At 34.1% G+C, this 25090-nt stretch overlaps 1 protein-coding gene across 1 annotated transcript; it reads right to left on the bottom strand.

The window, feature by feature from the left end:
- Positions 1 to 13071: 13071 nt before the first annotated feature.
- On the bottom strand, positions 13072 to 20841 carry LOC149137263 (uncharacterized). Its single transcript, XM_089339869.1, has 2 exons — positions 20520 to 20841; positions 13072 to 13393 (listed from the first exon to the last, which is right to left on the bottom strand). Exons 1-2 carry the CDS (start codon positions 20566 to 20568, stop codon positions 13101 to 13103), a joined length of 342 nt encoding a protein of 113 aa, XP_089195995.1. The 5' UTR covers positions 20569 to 20841; the 3' UTR covers positions 13072 to 13100.
- Positions 20842 to 25090: the final 4249 nt, after the last annotated feature.

The following is a 25090-nucleotide window of genomic DNA, read 5'->3' on the forward strand; positions in this document are numbered from 1 at the left end:
TATACACACACATACATACATACAGATAGATAGATACATACTTACATACATACATACATACATACATAATATATGAGTGCATGTATGTGCATTGTGCATGTGTGTAAGTATATGTTTATAAACCACGCGCACATATATATGTGTAATTACTAATACACATGTTAGTGGGAACGTGAGATGCAAACTTGCTCTTGGCATATAAGTATAAAGACTCAATATACAACTATACTTAGATATTTACGTGTGAAACGGTGATATGATAGTATGTAAAAGGGCAATTAAATAATGACAAAACATTAGTTTTGTAAACCAGCATGAAGCAATGTCTTGAAACAATCGGCGCCTAAACGAATGATTAATGTTTTGATGGAAATTCTGTTTCGTTTTGGTGCAGAATAATTGCAAGTAACTCTCAGTTAGGAACAGTGAATTATTGAGAATCCTTTTAAGCAACATGAAAAATAGAGGTGTCATTCTGTCAGCTCCAGTGGAAGTTTGAAGAATGGTCTCATAAAATTTCATGAAGTAGATATACATTTGTCATAATGTTATCAGTGTTAGACAATAAAACCACGGGAAATCATGGCTTACATTATTAAATAAATCAACTTTGGGCGTAACACCTATTCTTTACTAAGCAATTTATTCACATATTTTTCTTTTCTAATGACATTTTCATATGCCTTTTCAGTAAGAATAACTAAAATGCCCCCACCAAAACCAAAATACAATACAGAACCGAGTGAAAGTTGCCGTAGATATTATTGATAGTAAGTGTCTTCCAATGTCTGTTTAACTGTTGGAAACCGCAACAGATTACTGATAGAAATTATGTTACTTATAACCAAGCTAGAATATTTTATAACATATAATTTAATACATACTGAGATCTCATATTATGACAATATCAGTTATTGACATATTACATTCACTTAAAAGAAGTGGATATTATTGACCATTAACTTAAAATTCTCTGTAGTTTAAGATGTATCAGCTATGATATTCATAATATATGTTCAAGATCATTTGTTTACTCTTATTTGGTGCCATAATTTACAGGTGTATCTATATATGAATACTACATTGATATTCTATGTGATCACCTGACTTGCAAAAGTAACAGTAAAAGATCTAAATCACCACTTCTTATGTTAAATAAGATTAAATAAAAAACACTAAATAATTTAGAATGAAATTCACAAAAAGAAGTGTTGCACACTGCTGGAATTCTTTCTTGTCAGAAGCCCGTCCGATCTCATTTCAATCGAGGCCAATACAAACATGTTCAACAAGTCCTAATGAACTGCTGTCAAGAAAATGTAAATAGAACACTATAACGCTTACTGTTTTAATCACTGATTCCAGTGAGAGGAATGCTGCCTTGATGGGGTACCACTGTCAAGATCTTGTTCAATCACATCGGTTGCAGCACTCATTCCACATTCATGCATATTTTATCGCTGTATATAGCCTATTATACACTTCGATGAAAGATTGAATTTTGCCACAGGAGCGTGTTAATGGTATAAAACGAAACCCTACCAAGAAAGAAGCGCTCATTGTTGAAGAGAAATAAGTCGGATAATATGGCAAGAGCGTAGAGATTGGGGCAAAGTGTTGGGTCTTTGGACTGAATGAGGGGAGGATTAACACAGTAGATGTTGTGAGTTACGGAAAGTGAGGGATGCGGGATAGACGTTTGTGAAAGTGGTGGTGTTCTTGAAGATGTGGTTTATTGATGGAAAGTGGTGGAAAGAGGGTAGAAAGTTGTGTATAGGAGGTGGAGTTGCAGTGTGCGGTGGCTGTTGAAAATGTCTGATGGAAAAGTGAAAGGATTTATGAGAAATAATGAAGGTGAGGGTTTGGGGGAGAAAAAACGTACAAATGGCAGATAAAATAGATAAATTCATGGTAATACTGAACTGGGAAAAGTGGTGTCGTAGATGGTGCATATAAGAAGACAGGAGCTGAAGTGTATATTTTGACCAACTAGATTTCTAACACGCGCTCCAAGCGGAATAATATTCGCTAAAATTACAATATTTTAATACAATATTTCAGTTATCTTGTTACTAACTTGTGATTACATTTCTTTAAATAGTTGTACAAACTCTTTACACGTGGTCGAACTCCTTGATTAGGCAATAATTCTTATAGCTTAAAGTCCTAAACAATGCTCTGCCATGACCACTAAACAATACTTCAAATGTCCAGTGAATTTAAAAGCCAATTCTAGAGCCAATCGTCATATTTAGTCTGTTTATTCTTAATGTAACAGGCCTAGAGAGATAAATCAACCTGGCAAGGTCTTTCCATATTTTCACAAATTCACTATTTCCCACGATCATGATTTCACCTTTATATCATGTTTCAAAAGTAGTAGAATTTCCAAGAAGTTATTACTTGAAGGCACTAAAATTTTCTGGACTGGTAAATGAGGAAAGTAAAGCGAAAGGCAGAAAATCCAATGTTTTAGAGGAAAAACATACATATACATTATTTAGGAGGCATAGCGGGAGAAATTAAATTAACTATATTCAATCAGAAAGAGAAACTTTATTAACTTATTTCTAGAGAGTGGAAATAACTTCCCACTTTTCTGAGCTTACCCTCGTTGTATAGTGAATCATTTGATTGTTAGTTTAATATATTATTGAAAGCAAGCGTTCTATATTCTTATCCCATTAGGCAAATATTAAACGTGCAATAATACTGGTACAAAATTAAGCAAGAAATCCTATTATTTAGGCAACAATAACTGTGAAATATATTTCTAACTTCTTATATGACATCTCAAATCAATAAATAACACAATATAATTCTAAAATGTCTAGAATATCATGATTTGTATTTAAATAAATTTACAAAGCGAAATGAAGTTCTTAATTTGGAAATTTTTGCTAATTGAAGGTGGAATACATTTATTTCAGAAGGGAAACAAAACGTATACATATCTAGAAAAGTTGCAAAAATTTGACTCAAACAAGTAGATACGACTGTATGGGCGATACATTCCCTACTTTTAGGTCACTTTAAATAAAACCCTTGTTTCAATCGCACTGTGTACAAACTTTATACTTTGAACGACCAATTTTAGATACTGTTGGATTTTACTCACAAGGTACTGGAATCTTATATGTATACCATTCTGCCTAAATAATGGATCTACAAATGCAATATCCCTGCATATCTCACATCTATTTTCATTCCTCCACTTCACTCTAAATTTCGTATCGAAACTAAATTAACTATTTTTTCACACGGTCTCCGATGAAGGCATATAATAAATATCCTAGAAATAGCTGTAAGACCTATTTATAAATGTTCTAAAATCTTCACAGCCTTGGTTTTTATCTCATTCTGAAAAAAATGTTTTATATATACACAGGCTGAAATATGACCTACGTTGGATTCCTTATTCGCATAATCATCGAGCCTGGAGCTTAACTATTGTCTATCCATAGCACTTACTCACCTTTGAGTCTTACTGACACCATTACCTCTCATAACCTCTCATTATATATCCGTGAAAGAGGTTAGAATTTATCCGGTTGCATCTCGGTAACACGTGCTTATACAGAATAATATTCAGCACTGAATATATTCTAATTATTTATAATATAATATAGGATAAAATCTTTATAAGACTTTATGAACAGAAGTCATCGTGCTATGTTGGGTACATCGTGGTATGTTGATTTTTGTTGATTTTTTTATGTGTCTCGACCATACGCGTACTGATGAACAAAAGATGCAGCTTACTTCACAGTTTTGCTGTATTAATTGAGAAACCAGTGGTTTGCCGTTAAGTTAAATGTTTTTAGGAGATTAATTTTTGAAAGTTGCATTTCCCTCGCTTTCGGTAAATATGTTGCTTATTTTTTGGTAGATTTTGACTTATTTAGTCCCTCTAATCGTGAGGCATTACTATATAGTTAATGCCCTTATATAAATTATATATATATATATATATAAACACACACATATAGGGTGGTGGAGGTGGTTGGTGAGTGTATGTGTTGTGTTTGTATATACATACATTTACATATTTTTCTGTATACGTACATATATATTCGTCCAGTGCAATTTAGGCCTTAAATTGCGTGACAAACAACCAGTATTTGGAATTCTATGTGTATTTCCGTTTTTGTATCGTGATTTTGTCTCTTGTAATGAAATCCATGTTTGAATATAAAACAAAATGTATGTCGAAAATAAAACAACTCTTCAGAGACTGTTTACGAGTTAAAAAACTCTCATGTTTAGCTTTGTTTTAAATATATATTTCTATATACGTGTGTGTATGTTTGTGTGTGTCTTTGTCTCTGTAATATCTCCCACACTACCGCTCGGAGGTAAGAAGTTTACTTCCCAACCACATGGTTCGGGTGCAACCCCACCTTCTACTATAGCCACGGGATGACCAAAGTCGTGTGAGACGAACTAGGCGTGGTGGAAAAAAATGGTTGAGAGCCACTACTTCAGATAAGTCATAACTACAATGTCTGTAGTATTTGATAACTTTTACTGACAGTTTTAGCCACTGAAATGGATAAAGTTAAAAGTACATTCATTATAGATAAAGAAAATACTTTTATTTGAAGTGAACATAACTACATACACTAATACTTACAAATGTGACATTTTCTACACATAAAAGATGCATATGTATGCATTATACTATCCCATTTTTATCAACAAAGGCAAAAGTATACTGTTTTATTTTTCAAATGTTATTGGTGTTTCGCTTAAAGGTGGTAGTAAGAAAACATTATTATAACAAAGACAGTGATTTAGTTTTATTTCTTCAAACTACAGTATATAAATAAATCTTCGAGATATAACAAGGTAAAACATTGAGATACAGGCTTTCACTTTTCGTGATATTTATGACTCTCTTCGGGGAATAGGTGTGACATTTGTTTTGTTGCTTATCATGTATTAATATTTTACTTTTTCATACTTGCAGATTTTATATCATTTTCCTTGTTTTTATATATTCTTGTTTCTTCTACCGTTTGCTAACATCACCCTTACGTCTTAAACGTTTCAAGGTGAGTAAATTTGTCTAGGTGTCTGACTCTTTCTCTTAACAGGCACGATTATTTTATGTAGTTCTTATTTTAATGTAAGTTCTTGAGTTATGTTAAGTATTCTCTCAATTCGTTCAAAGTCAAACAATGTTTCTTATCTAAGACTTGATCACAGATGCACAATGAACGTATAATTTCTTCAGTTCATTAATTTCTGTTAGACAGCATGGCTAAGATCATATTAGGGCATACTAGAGCACAGTCTCCAGAGGTGACCGTTCTTTGTCATTTGTGCTTCTGTGCGTAATTTCCATGTGCTCGATTATTTTTCAGTTTTCCTAACATCTCTATTTGAAGAATCAACGAATTGATGGAGGCAACTATGTTTTGTTGTCGACATTTGTTGATGGTTGGTTTGTTATTTAGAAAATACCTACATCTAAATAATGTTATTAATGTAAGAGGAAACTTTGGTTATGTTCCGTACACCTTATGCGAGTCACTTGTACATTTACAGGCCTTTTAAAATCGAAATTCAATTCTGTAGATTTTGTTATGAGTTATTCACAGGACGTGCCGTAATCCTTCTTCATATTTCATATTTCATTTCTGTTATCTCCTTTTTGCGTCGTTCGAAGCTTTAATAGGCGAAACTTCTGGCAATTTTTTTCAGAATACCCTTTACAAATCATTACATACTCCTTTCAAGTGGGTTTCATAGTATAGATACGTAGGGTATAGATAGGTATTCTTCGTAATTCAAGTATCTGCAATTACTAATTTATGTCTTCACATATGTTTTTGTGGACACTTAAGCAATCATTATACTGTGGAGATAGTTACTGAGATGTTGGGAGCATTAAGTTGCGAATGGCAATGTAAACTTTCTAAAATGAGATCTCGAAATTATGAAAATTATTATAAGATCTCACATTGCAAATTTCACAGTACACAGGACTGAGACCAAGATAACCAGCAGTGGGGCCGGGTGCATCATTCAAGAGCTACAACAAAGAACAATGTAAGGAAGCACAGTCTAACTAGCAGTATATTACAATATCCGTTACTCTGGTCGATAAAGTGATACGGTAATATACATATGAATATATATATTTGCGTAGTGTGCGTGTATGTGTGTATATTTAAATGTTTCTTTTATCGTTGTTCTACCATTGCCGTACAACTCCATAACTGAATCTCCTTTTTTCTTTCTCTTTTTCTTCCTATAGCATTCTCTCCTTAAAACTTTCCTTACTTTTTTATTGACATATTTTTGTTCATAGCATCACATATTTTTTTGCCTCTTCTCTGTATTCATCTTGGATAACACTGGTTTACAAGGTTTTTTGTGTTTGGGAAATAGACATCGTTCCTATACAAAATCTGTCTCCTGAATCCAAATATAACCTTCTTTTTGACCTGTCAGATCTAAATTTAAATTATTGAACTTCCCTATATTCACTATTTATGTCTGTACGTCCAGTACGCAGTGTTCGTTTACCTTATTCTAATTCTAAGTTTTTTTTTCCTGTTCCATACTATTTAGATGTGGATAACTAAGCAATAGAAAATGAGAAAGATGTCCTCTTCAAGAAAGTGTTGCATTAATTCTCCAAATGTGTTTGGTTATGCGGAGAATACACATTAGCTGAAAATCGGAAAAAAACATCACTGATTTTGTTGAAAGAGCGTATATGGCATATTTTGGGGTCAAGCTGGGAGACCAAGATAAATATTGAGTACCGCATAGTGTCTGCAAACAATGTACAGAACATTTGCGACAATGGACTAAAGGGACAATGAAAAGTATGAGGATTGCTATACCAATAGTATGGCGAGAGCCCTATAATTACGTGAATGACTGCTATTTTTGTAAGATAAACTTGAAGGGCATTAACTGAAAAATCAACAAACGTTTGTCTGTCCTTATCTTAGCTCTGCTATTAGGATGGTTACACACAGCGAAGAGCTTCACGTTGTTGTCTTTACTGTCTTGCTTCAAATAACTTTATCCTCAACCAAAGAAGACTCATCACCTGAAGATAACACTAAAAATCAGTTCAGAATTTACCTCAGCTATTCCCCCACGTAGAGCTGAATGATCTAGGTAGTGACTTGAACCTAACAAAACATTCTCTTCTAGAGAATGGTGTCCGTATTACCTTTTATTGGAGTTAGCTTGAAGAGTTCCTTTCTTTCTTTACAAAAGAGGAAAAGCTGGTTTACTGCTAAGATGTCAGTGGGTTCTTAATAAACTTGGCATTGAAGAATATAAACCAGAGGGATGTCGTTCTTTCATAGACAGTTCTAAGCGTAGTTTATAATGTGTATTGTTGCACAGCGGAAATATGTATGTCTCATTCGGCCACTTAACAACTCTGAAAGAAAAATATGAAGAAATTAAGTTTGGTTTTAGAGAAGATATTATATCATGATCATAAATGGGTCATCTGCATTGCCTTGTTGATGGTGAATCTTCTCATGGGACACCAATCTGGTTATACCAAATACCCATGCTTTCTTTGCATGTGGGACAGTAGAAACAGAGTTAACCACTATGTTAAGAAAGACTGGCCGACTCAAATAAATATGGCTCCATGTAAAGCTGCCAATATATTGGAAAAACCTTTAGTTCAGCGAGATAAGATCATTTTCTCCCCTTTGTACAAAAAACTCGGATTGATCAAGCAATTCGTCAAAGCTCTTGCCAAAAATGGGGAGTGTTTCAAATATATCTGCAGTGTATTTCCAGACTTGGCAATTGAAAAACTTAAAGCAGGGATATTTGATGGACCACAGACCCGTAAGCGGACACAAATTCCGTGACAACAATGAGCTAAAATAAAGCATCAGCTTGGTTAGCCTTTGTAGAAGTAGTGCAAAATTTCCTTGGAAAACACAAAAATGAAAACTATAAAGACATTTTTACCAACTTGATATCAACTTTTCGTGATATTGGTACGAATATGAGCTACAAAAGGCATTATGTTTTTAGTCATTTGATCGTTTTCCTGAAAATCTCAGAGATGTTAGCTATGAACAGGGCAAACAATTCCATCAGGAGTATCGCGTTTTAAACACTAGCAATAGTCCATCATCATCATAGCGTTCCAGCGTCCTTGGTATCGAGTTTCCATCTCCTTGATGTCCTGATGGAATTGTTCTATTATAGTTTTTCCCAGCACACACTGAAACGCACACGCACGCGCACACACACATATGGGAAAACTATCATATATATATGTATATATGTATATATATATATATATATATATATATATATATATATATATATATATATATATGTATAGTTAATTCAAATAAATAAACATTTCAAATATTAGAATAAAAATGGACAACATGAAGTCGTGCATAAGGAATGTATTAGCTTGACGTTCAGTGAAAGGAGAGAGTGTGACGTAACGAGCATAGCTCTTCGTCGGAAAGAAGAAAGGAAAAGTCCAAAGAGGGAAGAGAAATCGCCAATGGCACACGTGTAGTTACATTGTTGAAGTGACTGGCAGTAAATATATATATATATTGATAGATAGATAGATAGATAGATAGATAGATAGATACATACATACATACAAACATACATACATACATACATACGTACATACATACATGCATGCATACGTACATACATACATACATAAGTACATACGTACATATATACATATATATATATATATATATATATATATATATATATATATATATATATATATATATATATATATATATATACAGATATATATATATATATATATATATATATATATATATATATATATATATATATATATACACACACATATATATATATATATACACACACACACACACACACACACACATATATATATATATATATATATGTCTGGATGTTTTGCATTCTTGTCCCATTTTGTATTATATATATATATATATATATATATATATATATATATATATATATATATATATATATATATATATATATAATACAAAATGGGACAAGAATGTAAAACATCCAGACAGGTGATACAAGAAAGGGACAACAAAACATCCAGATAAACGATACAAAGAAAACAAGGACGGGTCATTCGGAGTTTTGTGCATTTCACTGCAATCATACATTGATTGATGTGTCTACATATTTTATATGCTTAGTATTAATTGTTAGAATAATGAAAAAAAGAACCATGCTGTTTGAGATATTTGTTAAATTTTTGCATACTTGTCGCCAATGGCTAGATAATGAAAATTCAGTGTACTCACGACAATGATACTCATTTGATAGTATTTACTCATTTTATCTGTGGAGGTGGAATGGCCCAGTGGTTAGGGCAGCGGATCATAGGATCGCGGTTTTGATTCCCAGACCGGGCGTTGTGAGTGTTTATTGAGCGAAAGCACCTAAAGCTCCACGAGGCTCCAGCAGGGGTGGTGGTGAACCCTGCTGTACTTCCACCACAACTTTCTCTCACTCTTACTTCCTGTTTCTTTTTTACCTGTAATTCAAAGGGTCAGCCTTGTCACACTCTATGTCACGCTGAATATCCCCGAGAACTACGTTAAGGGTACACGTGTCTGTGGAGTGCTCAGCCACTTTCACGTTAATTTTACGGGCAGGCTGTTCCGTTGATCGGATCAACTGGAACCCTCGACGTCGTGAGCGACGGAGTGCCAACAACAACAACAAAACTCATTTTATCTATCTTAAATTTAACACACTTTATGTATTGAAATCCTGTAAATTATTATTATATCCTGTAAATTATTCCTTCAAGACACTCGCATTTCTAGGTAGCTGTTATATATTTCCAAAACTGGATGTGTATTGGTACAATTGATTGCGAGCCTGACTGAGTGACAGAGGTATTAAATGCATTTGAAATGCAATGGATTCAAATTTGGTATTCACTTTTCAGAGTCGATAAAATAATTATGCATCAATTATTATGGCTAATATACCAAACCACACCTTGCTCTTTTCTAATTATGTTACTTTGTGATTTTATCAAAGATCTATTGCCAGTCCAGAAAGCATGGATCCAGTGTTATGTGGTGAAGACTGATGCTGTATTTGAGGCAGTAGTTTCTGTTTCTCTCCAATTTCAGTATATCAATGTAAACACAGATAGTGTGAGTAAACAATTATTCACACATTCAATACAGGACAAGCCACCATTGGATTGTTGAATCCTTCTAACAGATACATTGATTTCTTTTTCCTCAATCATGACTGAAATGTGTCTATAAGCATGACATTCCTATTGAACATTATAGAAAATATATTACGTGTATAAGATCCTGTTCCGATCGTTCACTTTCCATTATAATGCGTATTGATTTCGTTTACGTTATTTAATCCTGAATTCTTCTTCCCATGGAACAGGAAATTGAAAGAATTCAAAATATCAAAGAGACAATAAAATACTATTCTTTTCTGTGAGTCTTGACGGTTGATAAAGAAGAACATCGTTGTGCTTTCTGAAGTGATATCTTGTCCAGAAGCAATTCGTATTAGACTCATCCGTATTACAATTTATCTCGATTTACTTTTAATAATGTATTTCTTTATTCATTAAACTTGCATGCATTATTGTTGCATGATCTTTAGTTATATTACCTTCTATATGTTGCTGTTATTTTAATAGGATATACATGTTCTCATGTTGTAGTGATTCATATATTAATATGTATTTGTTATGTTCATGCAATATCCGTATATTTATGCTATTCCTTTGATGTTATTTATATTTTCTGACAGCCTATTTATGTTATATAAATATTATTTATAAGTTATGTTGTAATGTACTCTTAATATTTATATGATAATATTATTGATGCGGTCTTCAAAATATATGTGTGTGTGTATGTATGTATGTATGTATGTATGCATGCATGCATTATGTATGTATGTGTGTAGTCTCTTCTATTTTTTTAATTATCATAAATCTTCCACCGAGGAGGGAGCCGATTTCCAACAAAGATACAAGGCTCCATCCTTGGGATGTAGTTAACACAGACAAATTCACAGATGGAACTTGAGAAAAGTCTTGCATATTTTTACTGTTTCACTCGCAGATTGCACTTGCAATGTAGCAATTAGCCGCTCGATTTCTCTTTCTGAAAATCCCAGTTTATCCAGATTCTCCAATTAATATTGGTATGAACATGAATTCATAGTCTGGATAGAGAAGCTGGAATTTTCGAAGTAGTTGTCCATAGATATCCTCTTTTCCTTTGATTTTCAAAGAAATATTTATATCTGCAGGGCAGCTAGCCTCTATGATGGTATGTATCTTTGCCCTGCCTCCATCCAAAACAACAATATCCGGCCTGTTATGCTTACATTTGACAGACGTTTTGATGGGAATATTCCACCAGTACTCCTTGAGTTGGTATTTTTGAATGTATTTCACAACAGAGGGATTTTCTAAGTATATTTCAGGACAGTCTTTTTTGCGGATGGCATTGTAAATTGTTTTAGCAACAACATCGTGCCGCATTGTGATGAGATTTTAGGAATCTACTAATCACATGTGTAATGTCTTCCACAGAAGCATGACATAGCCTGCACATGCAGTTGCACATTGGGACTGGAAGAGCTTCACTGTCTCTCTTGTTCATCAGGTACTTTGTGGCACTCTCTTATTCCTGGATTGCAAACGCATAGCCTTCAAAGTGTAATGGGATGTAGTGGTCTTGTGTCCAAGAGAGGCTGCCCTTCATGTCAATTCGACTGTCTTCTTCAAGCTTCCGACCCATGCATGGTCTTTTTTTTTCTTTTTTGCATGTTGAATGCTTTCCATCGAGGTTTTCTCTGGGGTAAGAGAGCCCCGCTGTTTTGTGGCTGTATAGAAGATCATCAGGAAGTGTTTCTTCACGCGTACAATGTTGCTCACTTCACTTATCAGCACTGCATTAATATATGTATGTATGTCATTGTTCAGTTTATTTCAAGATTGCTTGCCAATAGAGAAACAACCTGGCTCTGACCTAGATCCAAAGCTCCTTCATTGGAATTTCAACATCAGCAACAGGGTATTTTTGTATGTATGTATGTATGTATGTATGTATGTATATAAGTATGTATGTATGTATGTAAGTATTTATGTATGAATGTATGCATGTATGTATGTATGTATGTAAGTATTTATGTATGTATGTATGAATGTATGAATGTATGCATGTATGCACAGATTTGTATGTTTTATGTATGTATTCTCATGCATACAATTTCAAATCTAGACATGCTCGTATATATTTAAATAATAAACGTCGGGAAAGTTTTACGGATTTTTACAGTTCCAGCGATGGATTCGATCTGTAGTCTTCGAAATGGTTTTGAGAATTTCTCAAGATTGGTATGTTTGTATGTATGTATGTGTGTATGTATGTATGTGTTTATGTATGTAGCGTTCTTATTTATATTTCGCATACGGAAAAACGTTTCCTGTTATTTTCTTAGGAGACAGGTATCAATAACATTTGATAGCTGATATCAAATGCAAAAAAACATTTCCGGCCTGGATTGTATCTATATTTCTGTTTCAAACATAGAGATGTATAAGAATTAAAATTTTAGAGAAAAAAAAACAATTGTAAAGAACTATATTTAGATGTATTTCTGCAAAAATACCTGAATCACCACAAAAAGAAATTCATGTACCAAAATGGAATCCAACGGATCGTTTTACTTCACCTGTCTAAGAAGGAGGATAAGTGAAGGAAAGTATAAAAAAAAAAATGAAATCATTATTAACGCCGCTATCTTCTCTAATGTTTCTTTTTAAATTTTATGTTAATAATAATTTATGTCCTCCGTGCAAAAATGAGACCTTACGTACGTGCACGTGTTTTGGAAGTTTAGTACTTAGCTATTTTGTTGCTTAGTTTGTTACAATGAAGCATATCAGTAGACGGAACCTCCGGTTTCTAAGTTCCATTTCACAGTAGTACAAGGTAGGGCAGAGAGGACGGACGTTTTTGAAAAATTCACAAAATCATTAATTTTAGCTGCAAACACATTTTATTGACGTCAGTGTGTTTGTATTGAATTCGTATTTGTGAAAATCAAGTGTGGAAAACAACATCCATCATGTGGTTTACGTTTTCATTGATGCATTTCTGAAGGCGTTCTTGAAAGTTGGCTGTTCGTGGCGCCCCCACCGGTATCCTGTTCATTAGTGTACCTCGTGCATTCATCCGACATAAGATTGTGTTACAGGTGGGAACAGCCTGATTGTGGTGAATGCTGAAGTGGTGCCGAAACTCACGTTCAACTGTTGTGACAGACTTGGTATGCTTCACATAACTGTCGTAGGCAACCATGCGATGCTCTATCGTCCTCAGCGCAATGGCTTCTCCTGAAAAGAAAAATAAATGCTAAGACAGCTCACTATTATTTATCCCCACGCAGAATAAAAATTCAACAGAATCCCTCTCAGATGTTTAGTTTAAACTCAAATATTGATACTAGTTACACATTTCGTTGCGGTGTAATTGATTCATTCGAATGATGTATAGTGCTGGCACTTATTTACTCCATTGCTGTAAAATTAAAGTTGAAGTTAACGCAGGTGCGATCTATAGTCAGAAAATAAACAGAATATAGCTAAATATGGCATGACATAGAATCCACAGCGCAGTCGTTTCTCTTAGATTCTTCATAATTATTTTCCAGTTCACCTTGAATATGCTTGAAGAAATGGTCCCAAGAATTTACAATCACACTGCTCGAGCAAGCGAGAAAGCTGCTTCGTGGTCATTCGTTAAAAATAACAACCAAATCTCTTTCAAATATCTCCATAATGACTTAAAGGTAGGACACATTAGATAAGGTAGACCTAGTAGACTAGGTAAAACTAAGAGATGTGGTCAGAAACGTGAAGGGTTAGTTTACAAATTTGCTTGATCAAGCTGTTTTCTGACTAAGCAACAACAAAACTTTCAACGCGTTGAGAATACAAAATGCCCAAACTGTTACACAACCGCCTATCTGATTAAATATTAACCATGTCTTCAACTGGGCGAAAGCAGGATATATTTGCAGCAATCGATTTGGTGAATTGCACGATTTTCCTAATTATCTGATCGACTTCCTACATTCCATTACTCTTCCGAATCACGGCTGTTAGGATGTTACACAACATCAACAACAACAATAAAAACGAATAAACAACAGCAGCAAAAACATGACGACTGTTTCTTAACAAATCAAATTATTGTAACTCTACAAAGGCTGGTTAAATTTACGCAGCCGTGATGAGAAGCGGTCGATGAAAAACACAGAGTATAAAGGTCCGAAGTCTGATAATAGAAGATAGGAAGGTGGAGGGGCTACACGTATGAGTATTGACAGTGCTTGTAGCTATTTTAAGTATTCAAAATAAAGCAGCAAAGTCATAACAATCTTGAACTAAAGAACACGAATAAATACTGCTCACATAGATGATATATCAAGTACTTCTGGTGAGGCGTAGTATATGGTACAAAATGGTTGATAACTGGTCAAACGTTTTTCGATCTATCTGTTTCTCTGTCCGTCTAGCTATCTAGTTTCTGTATGTTAGTGTGTGTGCCAGGTGAGTGTGGCTGTGAATACACACACATGTACCTATATGAGTATACACCAAGTATATAAGTGTGTAAGCGAGTCTCTCATATATAGACAGATGAATTGATATATAGATGCATACATATAAATATATATATATATATAGATATAGATTTCGGACTCTCTATCACCATAAATAGCGAATACCATACAATAAGCATTTTAGATGCTACTTTCGATTTGGATTCTAGTCTGTACGAACTGTTTCATAAACTCAATGAGAGCCCAACATACGTAACTGTTAGATCTAATCGTCCACCATCAATAATCAGGGGACTAGTTATGAACATCTTGGCCAGAATATCTAGATTATCCGCCAACGAGGATATATTCAACAAACGCGCACCCTATTATAACACAGCCCTAGCTACGGCCGGATACCGTGGGAAAATCGAATACGCCTCTAGTAGTAGTAATAATAATGATAAAAACTCGAATAGTTCAATGAGTAGTAGTAACCTTACCGAACACAACACTAATCACACGCATAAAGTTAATAACCTAGATAATAGTATCTCAAACCGTAAAAAAAGACTAAACAGACCTAGATACATAAAAACCAACTATGAGTTAGATAAAAGTAGAAACAGACAACGCATTAAACACTTGACACCACAAAATCCCAACGCCACTCAAAATACCCGAACTAACAGACCTAACAGAAAATACAAAAACCATGATGTCCTCTGGTATAACCTAATCTGGGGATCGAACATCTCATCCAGTTCTTCACTGCACTCGATCGTTGGTTCCCTAAAAATGGAGCGTACAGCAAAATATTAAAACATCACACTGTAAAACTGGCCTATGTTAACTCATCAAATATAGAGCACCACATTCATAGGATTAATAATCCTATGAATTGGTGCAATATTAGCCATCATTTCTGCGCCTTGTATTTATAGATTATGCTGAGTGTCAAAGAAGAAATATGTTGTTTCCAGTACGAACCATAATCCATCAAGTATAAATTCTTTTCGGACTTTCTCTTTAATTCTTTATGGCTATTTGTCTATCCCGAATTTTATTGCTTTTAATTCTAATACATTGAGGAAATATGAATAGAGTATTAAAAATCTAATCCAAAAAGGCCAACAGTACACATCTGTAATGAGACCACATTGTTGTACGACAGGGACAAATAGGAGCACATTTTTTTACGAGAGGGAGAAATATTGAAATATTAACGTTGAGTTACATTTCTGGCGCTAAACGATGTTTTGTTGTTGACAAGGTAAAGATAGGGTTGTAACACACACAACACATGTGTGTGCGCGTGTGCGCGCGCGTGTGTAGCATTCAGGAATCAATACAAATTCACTGTGGAAATTTATGCTAATTATTAAATAATTCTAATTAGTGAAAACAATGAGACTGTTTCAACCGATTGCACCAGCAAAGACATAGACACGGACCAATATTTAGATTTTAGATCTTGCTATGTATATCCTTCTCTATATATGCATGCATATATATTTTTCCTAGCATATCAACACTTCAAAAATATAAAGCCAATAATATGGTTTATTGTTTCAGAAAATATACGACTCACACTTATTCTCCGTGACCCAGATTACACTTCCAATATGCCTAAAACTAGAAATTTTCCAAAATTGAACAAAGGAAGATGTTTGCAGTGAAAGTGCAAGGAATGAGTAACCGGAAGATTGCCGGAAAGATTCGGTGAAGCAAAATGCAAGTGGACAGTTTTCTAAAAGATCCTGACGTCTACAACAGGGTTCATGCTGGTGGACGTACCAAGGCTACATCAGAAATGGATGAAAGAGCCATCGTCAGAGCTGGGAAGTCACGTTGCACTTCTGTTTCCAAAATCAAGGCATCAGCAGGAGTATCAGCCTCGTAATCCACTGTAAAAAGAGGAATTTTGAACAATAGTTTCCACCTGAAGAAGTAGCTAGGACGTCCTTTATTGTCCGCTTCCCACAAAGCTATTAGATTGATATTTGCTCGGCAGCATCAGACGTGGGATGGTGAATGGACCAGGGTTCTGTTCTCTGATGAGAGGAAATGGAAGTTGGATGGTCCCCGACAGTTATAAGTATTACTGGGCAGATAACAGTATACAAAATTCTATTTATTCCAAGTCGCAGAACAGCGGTGGAGATCTTATGGTGTGGGGAGCAATATCTGCCAATGGGAAGCTACCACTTGTCATCATCGGTAGCAGTTTCAATGCTGCATGATACATCAATATGATGGACGGGGATCACATTGACGAAGAATGAAGAAGGCTCCATGGCGAGAACTTCATATTTCATCAGAAATATGCTCCTATTCATAAAACAAAGCAACTTTGGATTTCTTCCATGCAATTGAGGTTGAAGTCATGCCATAACCAACAAATGCGTCCTACCTGACAATATGAATCTGCTTTCAGTTACACTGTGTGGAAAATTTGGCAGATGCAAATCCTCTTGATACTTTGTGTTCATTTTCCCATTTTGTATGTCAAACACTTTTCCTTGATACGTTATATCCAGTAGCCATGGTCGAATTAGCGTGGGTAGAATTTACTTTTTTGGAATTATAAATTTCTCTTAAAAAGCGTCAAGTTATCTTAAACTTATGACGTTTATACCTGGAAATATTTTCTTGTAGAGATGATAATTCTTTTGACATAATTCCAGAAATCGAAGGAAGCCAAGTATTCTTGTAATAGAATCAATGAGTTGTCTGCGCTTCCTGAATTTGTGTATTTAACATACACGCTTATTCAAAAACAATTGGCCAAGTAAGTCACAGAAACATAGCCATAAACTACAAACCGGGTATTCATTTCAGGATTTTGTTTTAAAACTTAGCTATAAATATAAAAAAGATTCATGAATTTGTTCAAAATATGACTCTTTTACAGCCGCCTAAACCAGCGGGAAGCAATGATATCACATGGTTTGCATACATAACAGTGAAAAACTTTTAAACTAGTCGCTCAAATTTAGTATTAGCATTGCTAGTGGTGATGCATATTCTTAGATTTTCAGATTCCACTTAGAATGAGTGAAATATTTACCGGTGACTAAAATTTATTTTTCCGTGAATCAAACAGTGCACGTGACAAATTTCTAGTTTGTAATTCTTTATGAATTTTAATCGGTGATTAGCAGTGGTAGCCTTTTCAGCACGACATTATTATCCTACAAACTCATTTTAAATTTAGTGTTACTTTCTCGTGTGGTGCTTTGAAAAAAAATTCTCAAAAAAATTTCCATGATTAAAATAACTCGCAAATAACGAAGAATGATTATCTTTTAGGGTATCCTGTATTTCTTAGAATTTAACTTTGCAGTAAATTGTGCTTTTACGTTTCTGCTCACATCACCTCTTTTGTTGCAAAAAGTGTTGTTACCTAATAACATATATTTCACCTATTTTTCACCTATATCCAGAATAGTTTTGAGGAATGTTCATATCGGTGGCTTGATTAAATACTCACCAATAGAATGATGCTTTCCAGTTATCTTTGTAAGGAGAGACATTTCATAAGTTGCCTCAGGAGTACGATTATCAGTTACATTTGATTCTTGATTTATTTCCGAACTTCTCTTTTAATGTTTAAAATTGTCATAATTTAGAATTTACCTGAGCAGTATCTTTCGTCTTGAAATGTGCCCTGGATAAGATATATTTCATAGATTCGGTTGAAAGATATTGAAAATAGTATACACAAAAAGGTTTTACATGTACACCTGCTATAAATCCAAATTTTAAAGGCTCGCTTGTTTTAGTTTTGATGATATTTTCTTTAGCGTGTACAAATCGTTTTAATCATAGGGGGAGAATTCACAAAAAACAAAAGACGAAGACACGTGATGTAGACAACATGTATTAGTATAACGCTCGGGAAGTGAAAACGTCTTTAACGTTTCGAGCCTACGCTCTTCCACAGAAATGAACACAGAAAGAAACAAGGAGAGAAAATAATGTGTAGTGGCTAGAAATCTATCATGGTGAATATATTATATATATATATATATGTGTGTGTGTGTGTGTGTGTGTGTGTATGTGTGTGTGTGTGTGTGTGTGTTTGTGTCTGTGTATGTCCCTCTAACATCTCTTGATAATCGACTTTGGTGTGTTTACGTCCCAGTTAACTAGCGGTTCGGCAAAAGTAACCGATAGAATAAGTATCAGGTTCACAAAGAATAAGTCTGTGGGGTGGCGATTTCTTCGATAAAAGGCTGTGTTCCAGCATGGCCGAATTAAAATGACTGGAACAAATAAAAGAATATATACATATACATAGTTGAAATTTATAGGAAAGCAAAAGACTAAGACAGGTGTATGAACAGTAAGTAGGTGTATTAGTTTGACGCTTGGGGACGTGAAAAAGTGTTTTACGTTTCCAGCCTACGCTCCTGAACAGAAAAAAAATACGAGAAAATAAACAGAGAATAAGAAAATTATGGATTTAGCGGTCAAGCATACACACACACTTTGACTAAAGGCATCCCAGCAAGCTCAATCTGATAATACTAAGACTACTACTGCCGGAAGAGTAGCTGAGAAGAAAGAAATTTGGGCATGTGCTAAGCATATCCGAATCAGCGACAATAAATATCATCTCACACGCGAGCAGCATAGAAAGAACTTCAGGAGAACAGTACCGAATTGCTGTTTATGATTGTAGTGATAAAGAAGATAAAAATGAATCGAAGTTATTATGAAAGAGGAAGTTGTAGTTAAGGACGAGTTATTTAATTTGACAAGTCACTTGAAATTTAAGATAACGTTTATTAACAGAAGAAATGTTGTAATTAATCCTGTACAATTATAATACTGCCAATACTAGAATAATTCAAATAATTTCTTGCGCGGGCAAAAACACTCCTATCGCAGGAAGATATCAAATTTTGTTTTTCAATTCGAGTAATTAACAGGTGTTAGCATCACATCTTGATTGCCAGCATAGTTGTATTTGGTTAAAAAATGAAACAGTACGACAGGTACTTTTTTCTTGCAAAAAGCTTCACGGAAAACATGAATTTTGATTGCATATTAAAAAGAAAAGACCTTCATGGAGTTCTTGAAATGTGTTTTCAAAACAAGGTTCTCCATCCATTTATTATTTCAGACGCAATGATAAGATTTGGTTTCAACGAACAAGCCATATAATCTGAATAAGATATCGACTAATTGTATGCAATTAAAGAGATATGTTCTCATTTATAGAAGAAGTGCTGTCTCTGAAAACACTTTGAAGACAGAACTAACATTTGCATTGGATTAGGTTACACCTTTGGTAATTTTATTTTGTCGAAAACCCCTCATACATAGCTTTTAAAGCGGTTTTGCAAACGATTTGGTTTCTAATAGTAACTGTTTGAATTCTTTAGAAAGACATTTGGGGAATAGGTCAACCGGTTTTTAGAGATAGAAAAAGGAAAATATCATAAGTATTCTTCAGTACCATGTATAGTATTTGGTTATGAGTATTTCAACTATGAGGGAAACAGAATGGCACGTCAAAATACTTTAAAAATTGAATACTAGTACATAAGATGACTGGGTTTTTTTATTTTTGATTGGGGGGGGGGTAGTAAATGAAGAACATGAATTATTACTTTCTGTGACTGTTGTTTGAAGGTGCAGCAGGAGCAAATATTCCTAAATGCGCTTAGCTTTAGAAAATCAACGAGTTTTCTGAGAATCTTCATCGGGTCGTTATAATCTTCATGAAGATTTCTATACATCATTACCGGGATATTAGGATTCTAAGACTTACAAATAGCAAACAAAAGAAAGACACAAGAATTCGATCAGACAACGTAATTCTCCATACCGTCTTTCAACTTTCAAGAGATAGCAATACACTTTTTCTTAATTACAGTTAGATAGAAAAAAAAAGAACACTGTACCTTTAGATACACGCACCGTCACAAAACGAAAATGCCTCATATTATGCATGTCTGGACTGCCACCGGCTTTGGCTACAAGACTGCATTAAATACATCTTAATATGCAGTAAATTCTACAGGTTTCAACTTCAACTTTGAAAACGGCTAAATACAACGTCAGCATTTCTTTCACTTTAATCAAAAGCGTTGTCATTGTTCTGTTTCACAATGTATTTATAGTAGCTCTGTAGCTAAACAACACTGTAATTGTAATATTAATGAAATATAACTCAAACATCGTGTCATTTGATTTCGAAACGTGACATCATTCGAAAGCACAAGATTTCTCTTACCCTCCAACAATTAAGTGGGAATGTCAGATATTATCAATAAACATAAATAATCACATCAAAAAGTTAAAAATTATCTCCAACAACCGCTGTAGAAAACTATGTTTGCAGGAAATAAAACTGAGTGAAGCAGTTTCAATACATTATAAATACTTATTTCATTTATCTAGCAGTTTATTTAGGATGAAATATTTTATTAATGATCAGCTTAAGAATCCCTACTTTTAATACTATAAAACGTTTAACAGCTTATTGTTACTTGTACGTTTACAAAAAGCTAAAAAAAAAGTGATAAATCTATTGAGCAAAGTATATGTAAATAGCATTTATGAATTTAATAATCATTTACGTTCTACCCAGAAACAAGTTTTCGTAAGTATACTATACCAACCAAAGTATAGAGCTGATTTCAATTATGTGAATAATTAAGCGACTCTGATCAAAAAACAAAATTAGAACAATGAAGTATTCATTTTGATATCTCAAAGTTTCTAGTCTGCTTGTGAAAAGTCTTACTAATTTGTTATCTTGTCAATGAGTTTTCCAAACTTTTATTTCCGATACCTTCAAAGCTGTTGGCATCTAATTCCAAATCTACAAATATTAAAGCGGAGCAAATGTTTGTTCAGGCTCACTTTTTAACATATCAAAGCAAATATTCCTGAGCAAAGGTATTTAGGTGTAAGTTATTAACAGTTGTCTCTTATCTTTCAGTGTTAATCATATCTAAGGAATATATTTGGCTTCCCAGATTATCTCTGTTCATGTATTATGTATAGCCTTCGATAAACTTCATGTGTATAGTTCTCTAAGTAAACTTGAATTAAGAAACAATATTTCAGTTTCAGATTTTCGGTTCTAAAGACCATGGATATTGATTTTAAATGTTGGTACAAGGCCATCAATATCAGGGGATGGCTAAGTCAATTACATCGACTGCAGTGCTAAACTGGTACTTAATCTGTCGACCCCAAAAGAAAGGCAAAGTAGACTTCGGCGGAATTTGAACTCAGAACTTAAAGACGGAAAAAGCGTCGCCAAGCAAACTAAGAGCGGGTAGCCTTAAAACCCACTAACATCGGTTTCAAATTTTGGCACAAGACCAGCATTTTCTGGGGTGGGGTCTCGGCAATCACATCCAAACCAGTGTTGAACTGATAATTATTTTATCGACCCTAAAAAGATGAAAGGCAGAGGCAACTTCGCTGACATTTGAACTCAGAATGTAAAATCGGAAGAAAATGACGCAAACATTTTGTTCAGCGAGCTCACGTTTCTGCTATTTCGCTGCCCTAGAAAGCCCACTAATAGTTATATATATTTCATGCTAAAACAGAATGCGTAATAATAAGTAGATTCATAACGTACAGTTTCATATTGATTTATCGTATCTGAAGGTCAACAGCAAATAATTTAAAACCCAGTTTCCCATAGTTTTCTAGTACATCGTCTTAGTGGGAGGAAATGAAAGAAAAGTGCTGTTAGCCATGATAGATTTTTCTGTTTGCTTTTTCTTGAATCAGATAAATATTTGCACCCAATGGTATAATTTTTGTTAGACTTTGCATTTCACAAAGTTTTCGATGAGAGATCCATACTTTCTCCTTTCTTTTTATGATCTTTCTATTCGTGTAGCCAATCCAAAGTTCGCAGCGTTGAACAACTTTTTATCAACAGGGAATTCCAATGCATATCAAAAAGACAAAAACAAACAGGAAAGTATTTGATTTGTGTTCGCAGTACAACTGTACATTGTAGCTTCATGTGGACGTTTATTTCAATTGAACGTTTGCTATAGTGAAGATTCTGTAGAATCCTCGCTGCCTTTGCTGAAGTTAGTAGTAAGTAAGCTTTTATTACTTCTAGATATATATTGTGTCTCTTCTCAAGCAACTAAGTGAAATGATACCTAAATGCTTGAGGTATTCTCTGACATTCAAATAACGCCGGAGTATTTTATATAGCCTTTAAGATATTTCGCATCTAGGGCCGAAATGTTTTACTGGCATTATAGCTCCTCTAAAATATCATTATGCACAAGCCCAATCTTGTTGCAATAGACTAGAATTAGATAATTATCTGTTTCACATCATCGGTATTATTTTACAAATCGAAATATAACTACATTTTACTATCAAGTCAGCGAAGACATTACAATACATTTCGGTAAATTTTAAAACAGAGCAAATCCAGACCGCTTTTGGTAGAGGATGCGGAGAAAATTTTAACAAATCAGTCAGAGAGGGAGCTGGGACGCCTACGAAAGCGTAAAGATAAAGATGGTCGTGCTTTATACCAAGTAATGTAATCACTAGAGTCTAATCTTTGGGGATAATTTTTGTAATGGAACATTTGGACACCTTGGACCTTGTTGGGATTACAGAATAATCGAGGCTCCAACACAGCCGGATGATTTAGAAATTCCGAAGTTAGGTAGGTGTTTGATAAATTCATTCGATATTTGCTTCCTTATTCGAAGTCATTTTTCGTCAGCAATACAATATTTTGCTGTGAGTGTCCTACAAAATACAAAAACAAAATATTTATGAATCCTACAAAATTATAAGAAACTCTATAATGTACAAATTACTCCATGAATTATCGAGGACATTTGTTATATCGAAAGTGATTATATCGTGAATGAAATGAAAGACATTGTATAGAATTAGATATTTTGGTTGGATTAAAAAAACATATTTCTATATAAATTTTGTGAAGGAGCTAGTAGGGAATACGTATACGGTTGCAGAAGTTATTTACTTTTTCACTTTCGTTGTCATGTTTCAAAAACTATAATTATAAATGTTGTTCTCATTCGTGTTGAAGTTGAATTTATTTTTATATCCATGGAACTTTGATAAATATTTTCACTAAATAAACCAAAGTATTACAGAAAATCTGTGATAATGGAGAAATACGAAACTACTACTTAAAAATATTTTTATAAATTCATGCACTAGTTATTAGCGAACTATATAATCGGAAGGTTTTCTTTCTTCAAATTTCCATTGCGTTTTGATATTTCTTTTCTTTCTTTCTTTTTGTTTTTTTGCTTGTTTTAGAAATACATTGTCAGTGAAACATCAGAGATTTTGAAGAAATGTTTTACCATTATTCTAAAGTGAAAATATTTAAAACATAGCTTTGTTTTCATGAGCAATTTCAATTTGTTCCCTTTGGCTTTCATTAATATCTACTGTTGTGCGCAGTAAAAAAATATTGTGTGCACATGTCATTGTCAGTTAAATACACAGTTAGTGCTGTAATTGACGCTGTTGTTACCCGAAGAGCAACCCTCATCAAGAAAACCTATGTTTAAAGGCATACCAGCTGCAATTATCCTCTCTTTTTAGGAGCAACTAAAACAACAATACTAAATGGCATTTGTATTAAATCGATTTAGATCCACTTAATTTTACAAACATGAAAAACGTGTCAAACGAATGCATTTATTTTACACATCAAAGTATTTTTCTACCTATATACAGGATCAAGATATATGAAAGCAATTGGAGTAACAAGATGATGCATACCGTTTCTCTATTCATACTAGTGCAGACGGATAAAGAATATGCAATATTTTGATTTTTTAAAGTAAAGGAAATTTAGGAAGAATAGTTCACGTTATTTGGTCAATAATTGAAGAAATGGGAGCAGTATTAATATATCTGTATATGGACAAATATAAGTAGAGAGAGAAAATAGAGAGAGATTTAGTGAAAAAGCCTACCTTTCAGTGAACGTAAGCTTGGGGATTCAGTCCTTGGACGCAGCGACGCTGTGTTGCTTCCGAAAATGAAACAATTTTATGTTGCTCCAGTAAAATGAGTACTAACGGGATGCTGGTGCAATCCTCTCTCCTCTAGCGGTGATGTCTTAGACGTTACGCAGAAGCAGACAAAGTGTCTATGTCTGCTCACGACTACACACGCTTTTATTACAATAAACGAAAGTAGGATACATGTTTCTTATGCAGTGGAATATGCTTTGGTCTCTCGCGCTCAGTTGTTGTAGTATGGACGTTGATCCTAACTACGCATTCAGATGAATCGTCATCATGTGAGCTATTTAACATATAGCGGGGAGCACTTGCAGGTGCTTCTACTTCGGGTAAGAAGAGACTCATTGAGCTGTATACGCCATAATAGCGATGATCATAATAAGTAAAAGAAAGAGGTTAAGGTTGAAAGACGTGTACATTTTGCTAAAACCTGAAGAGCAAAATATCAAACGGCACAAACC

Source organism: Octopus bimaculoides, chromosome 2, assembly GCF_046866305.1.
Source record: "Octopus bimaculoides isolate indiv1 chromosome 2, ASM4686630v1, whole genome shotgun sequence".
Taxonomy (NCBI): Eukaryota; Metazoa; Mollusca; class Cephalopoda; order Octopoda; family Octopodidae; genus Octopus; species Octopus bimaculoides.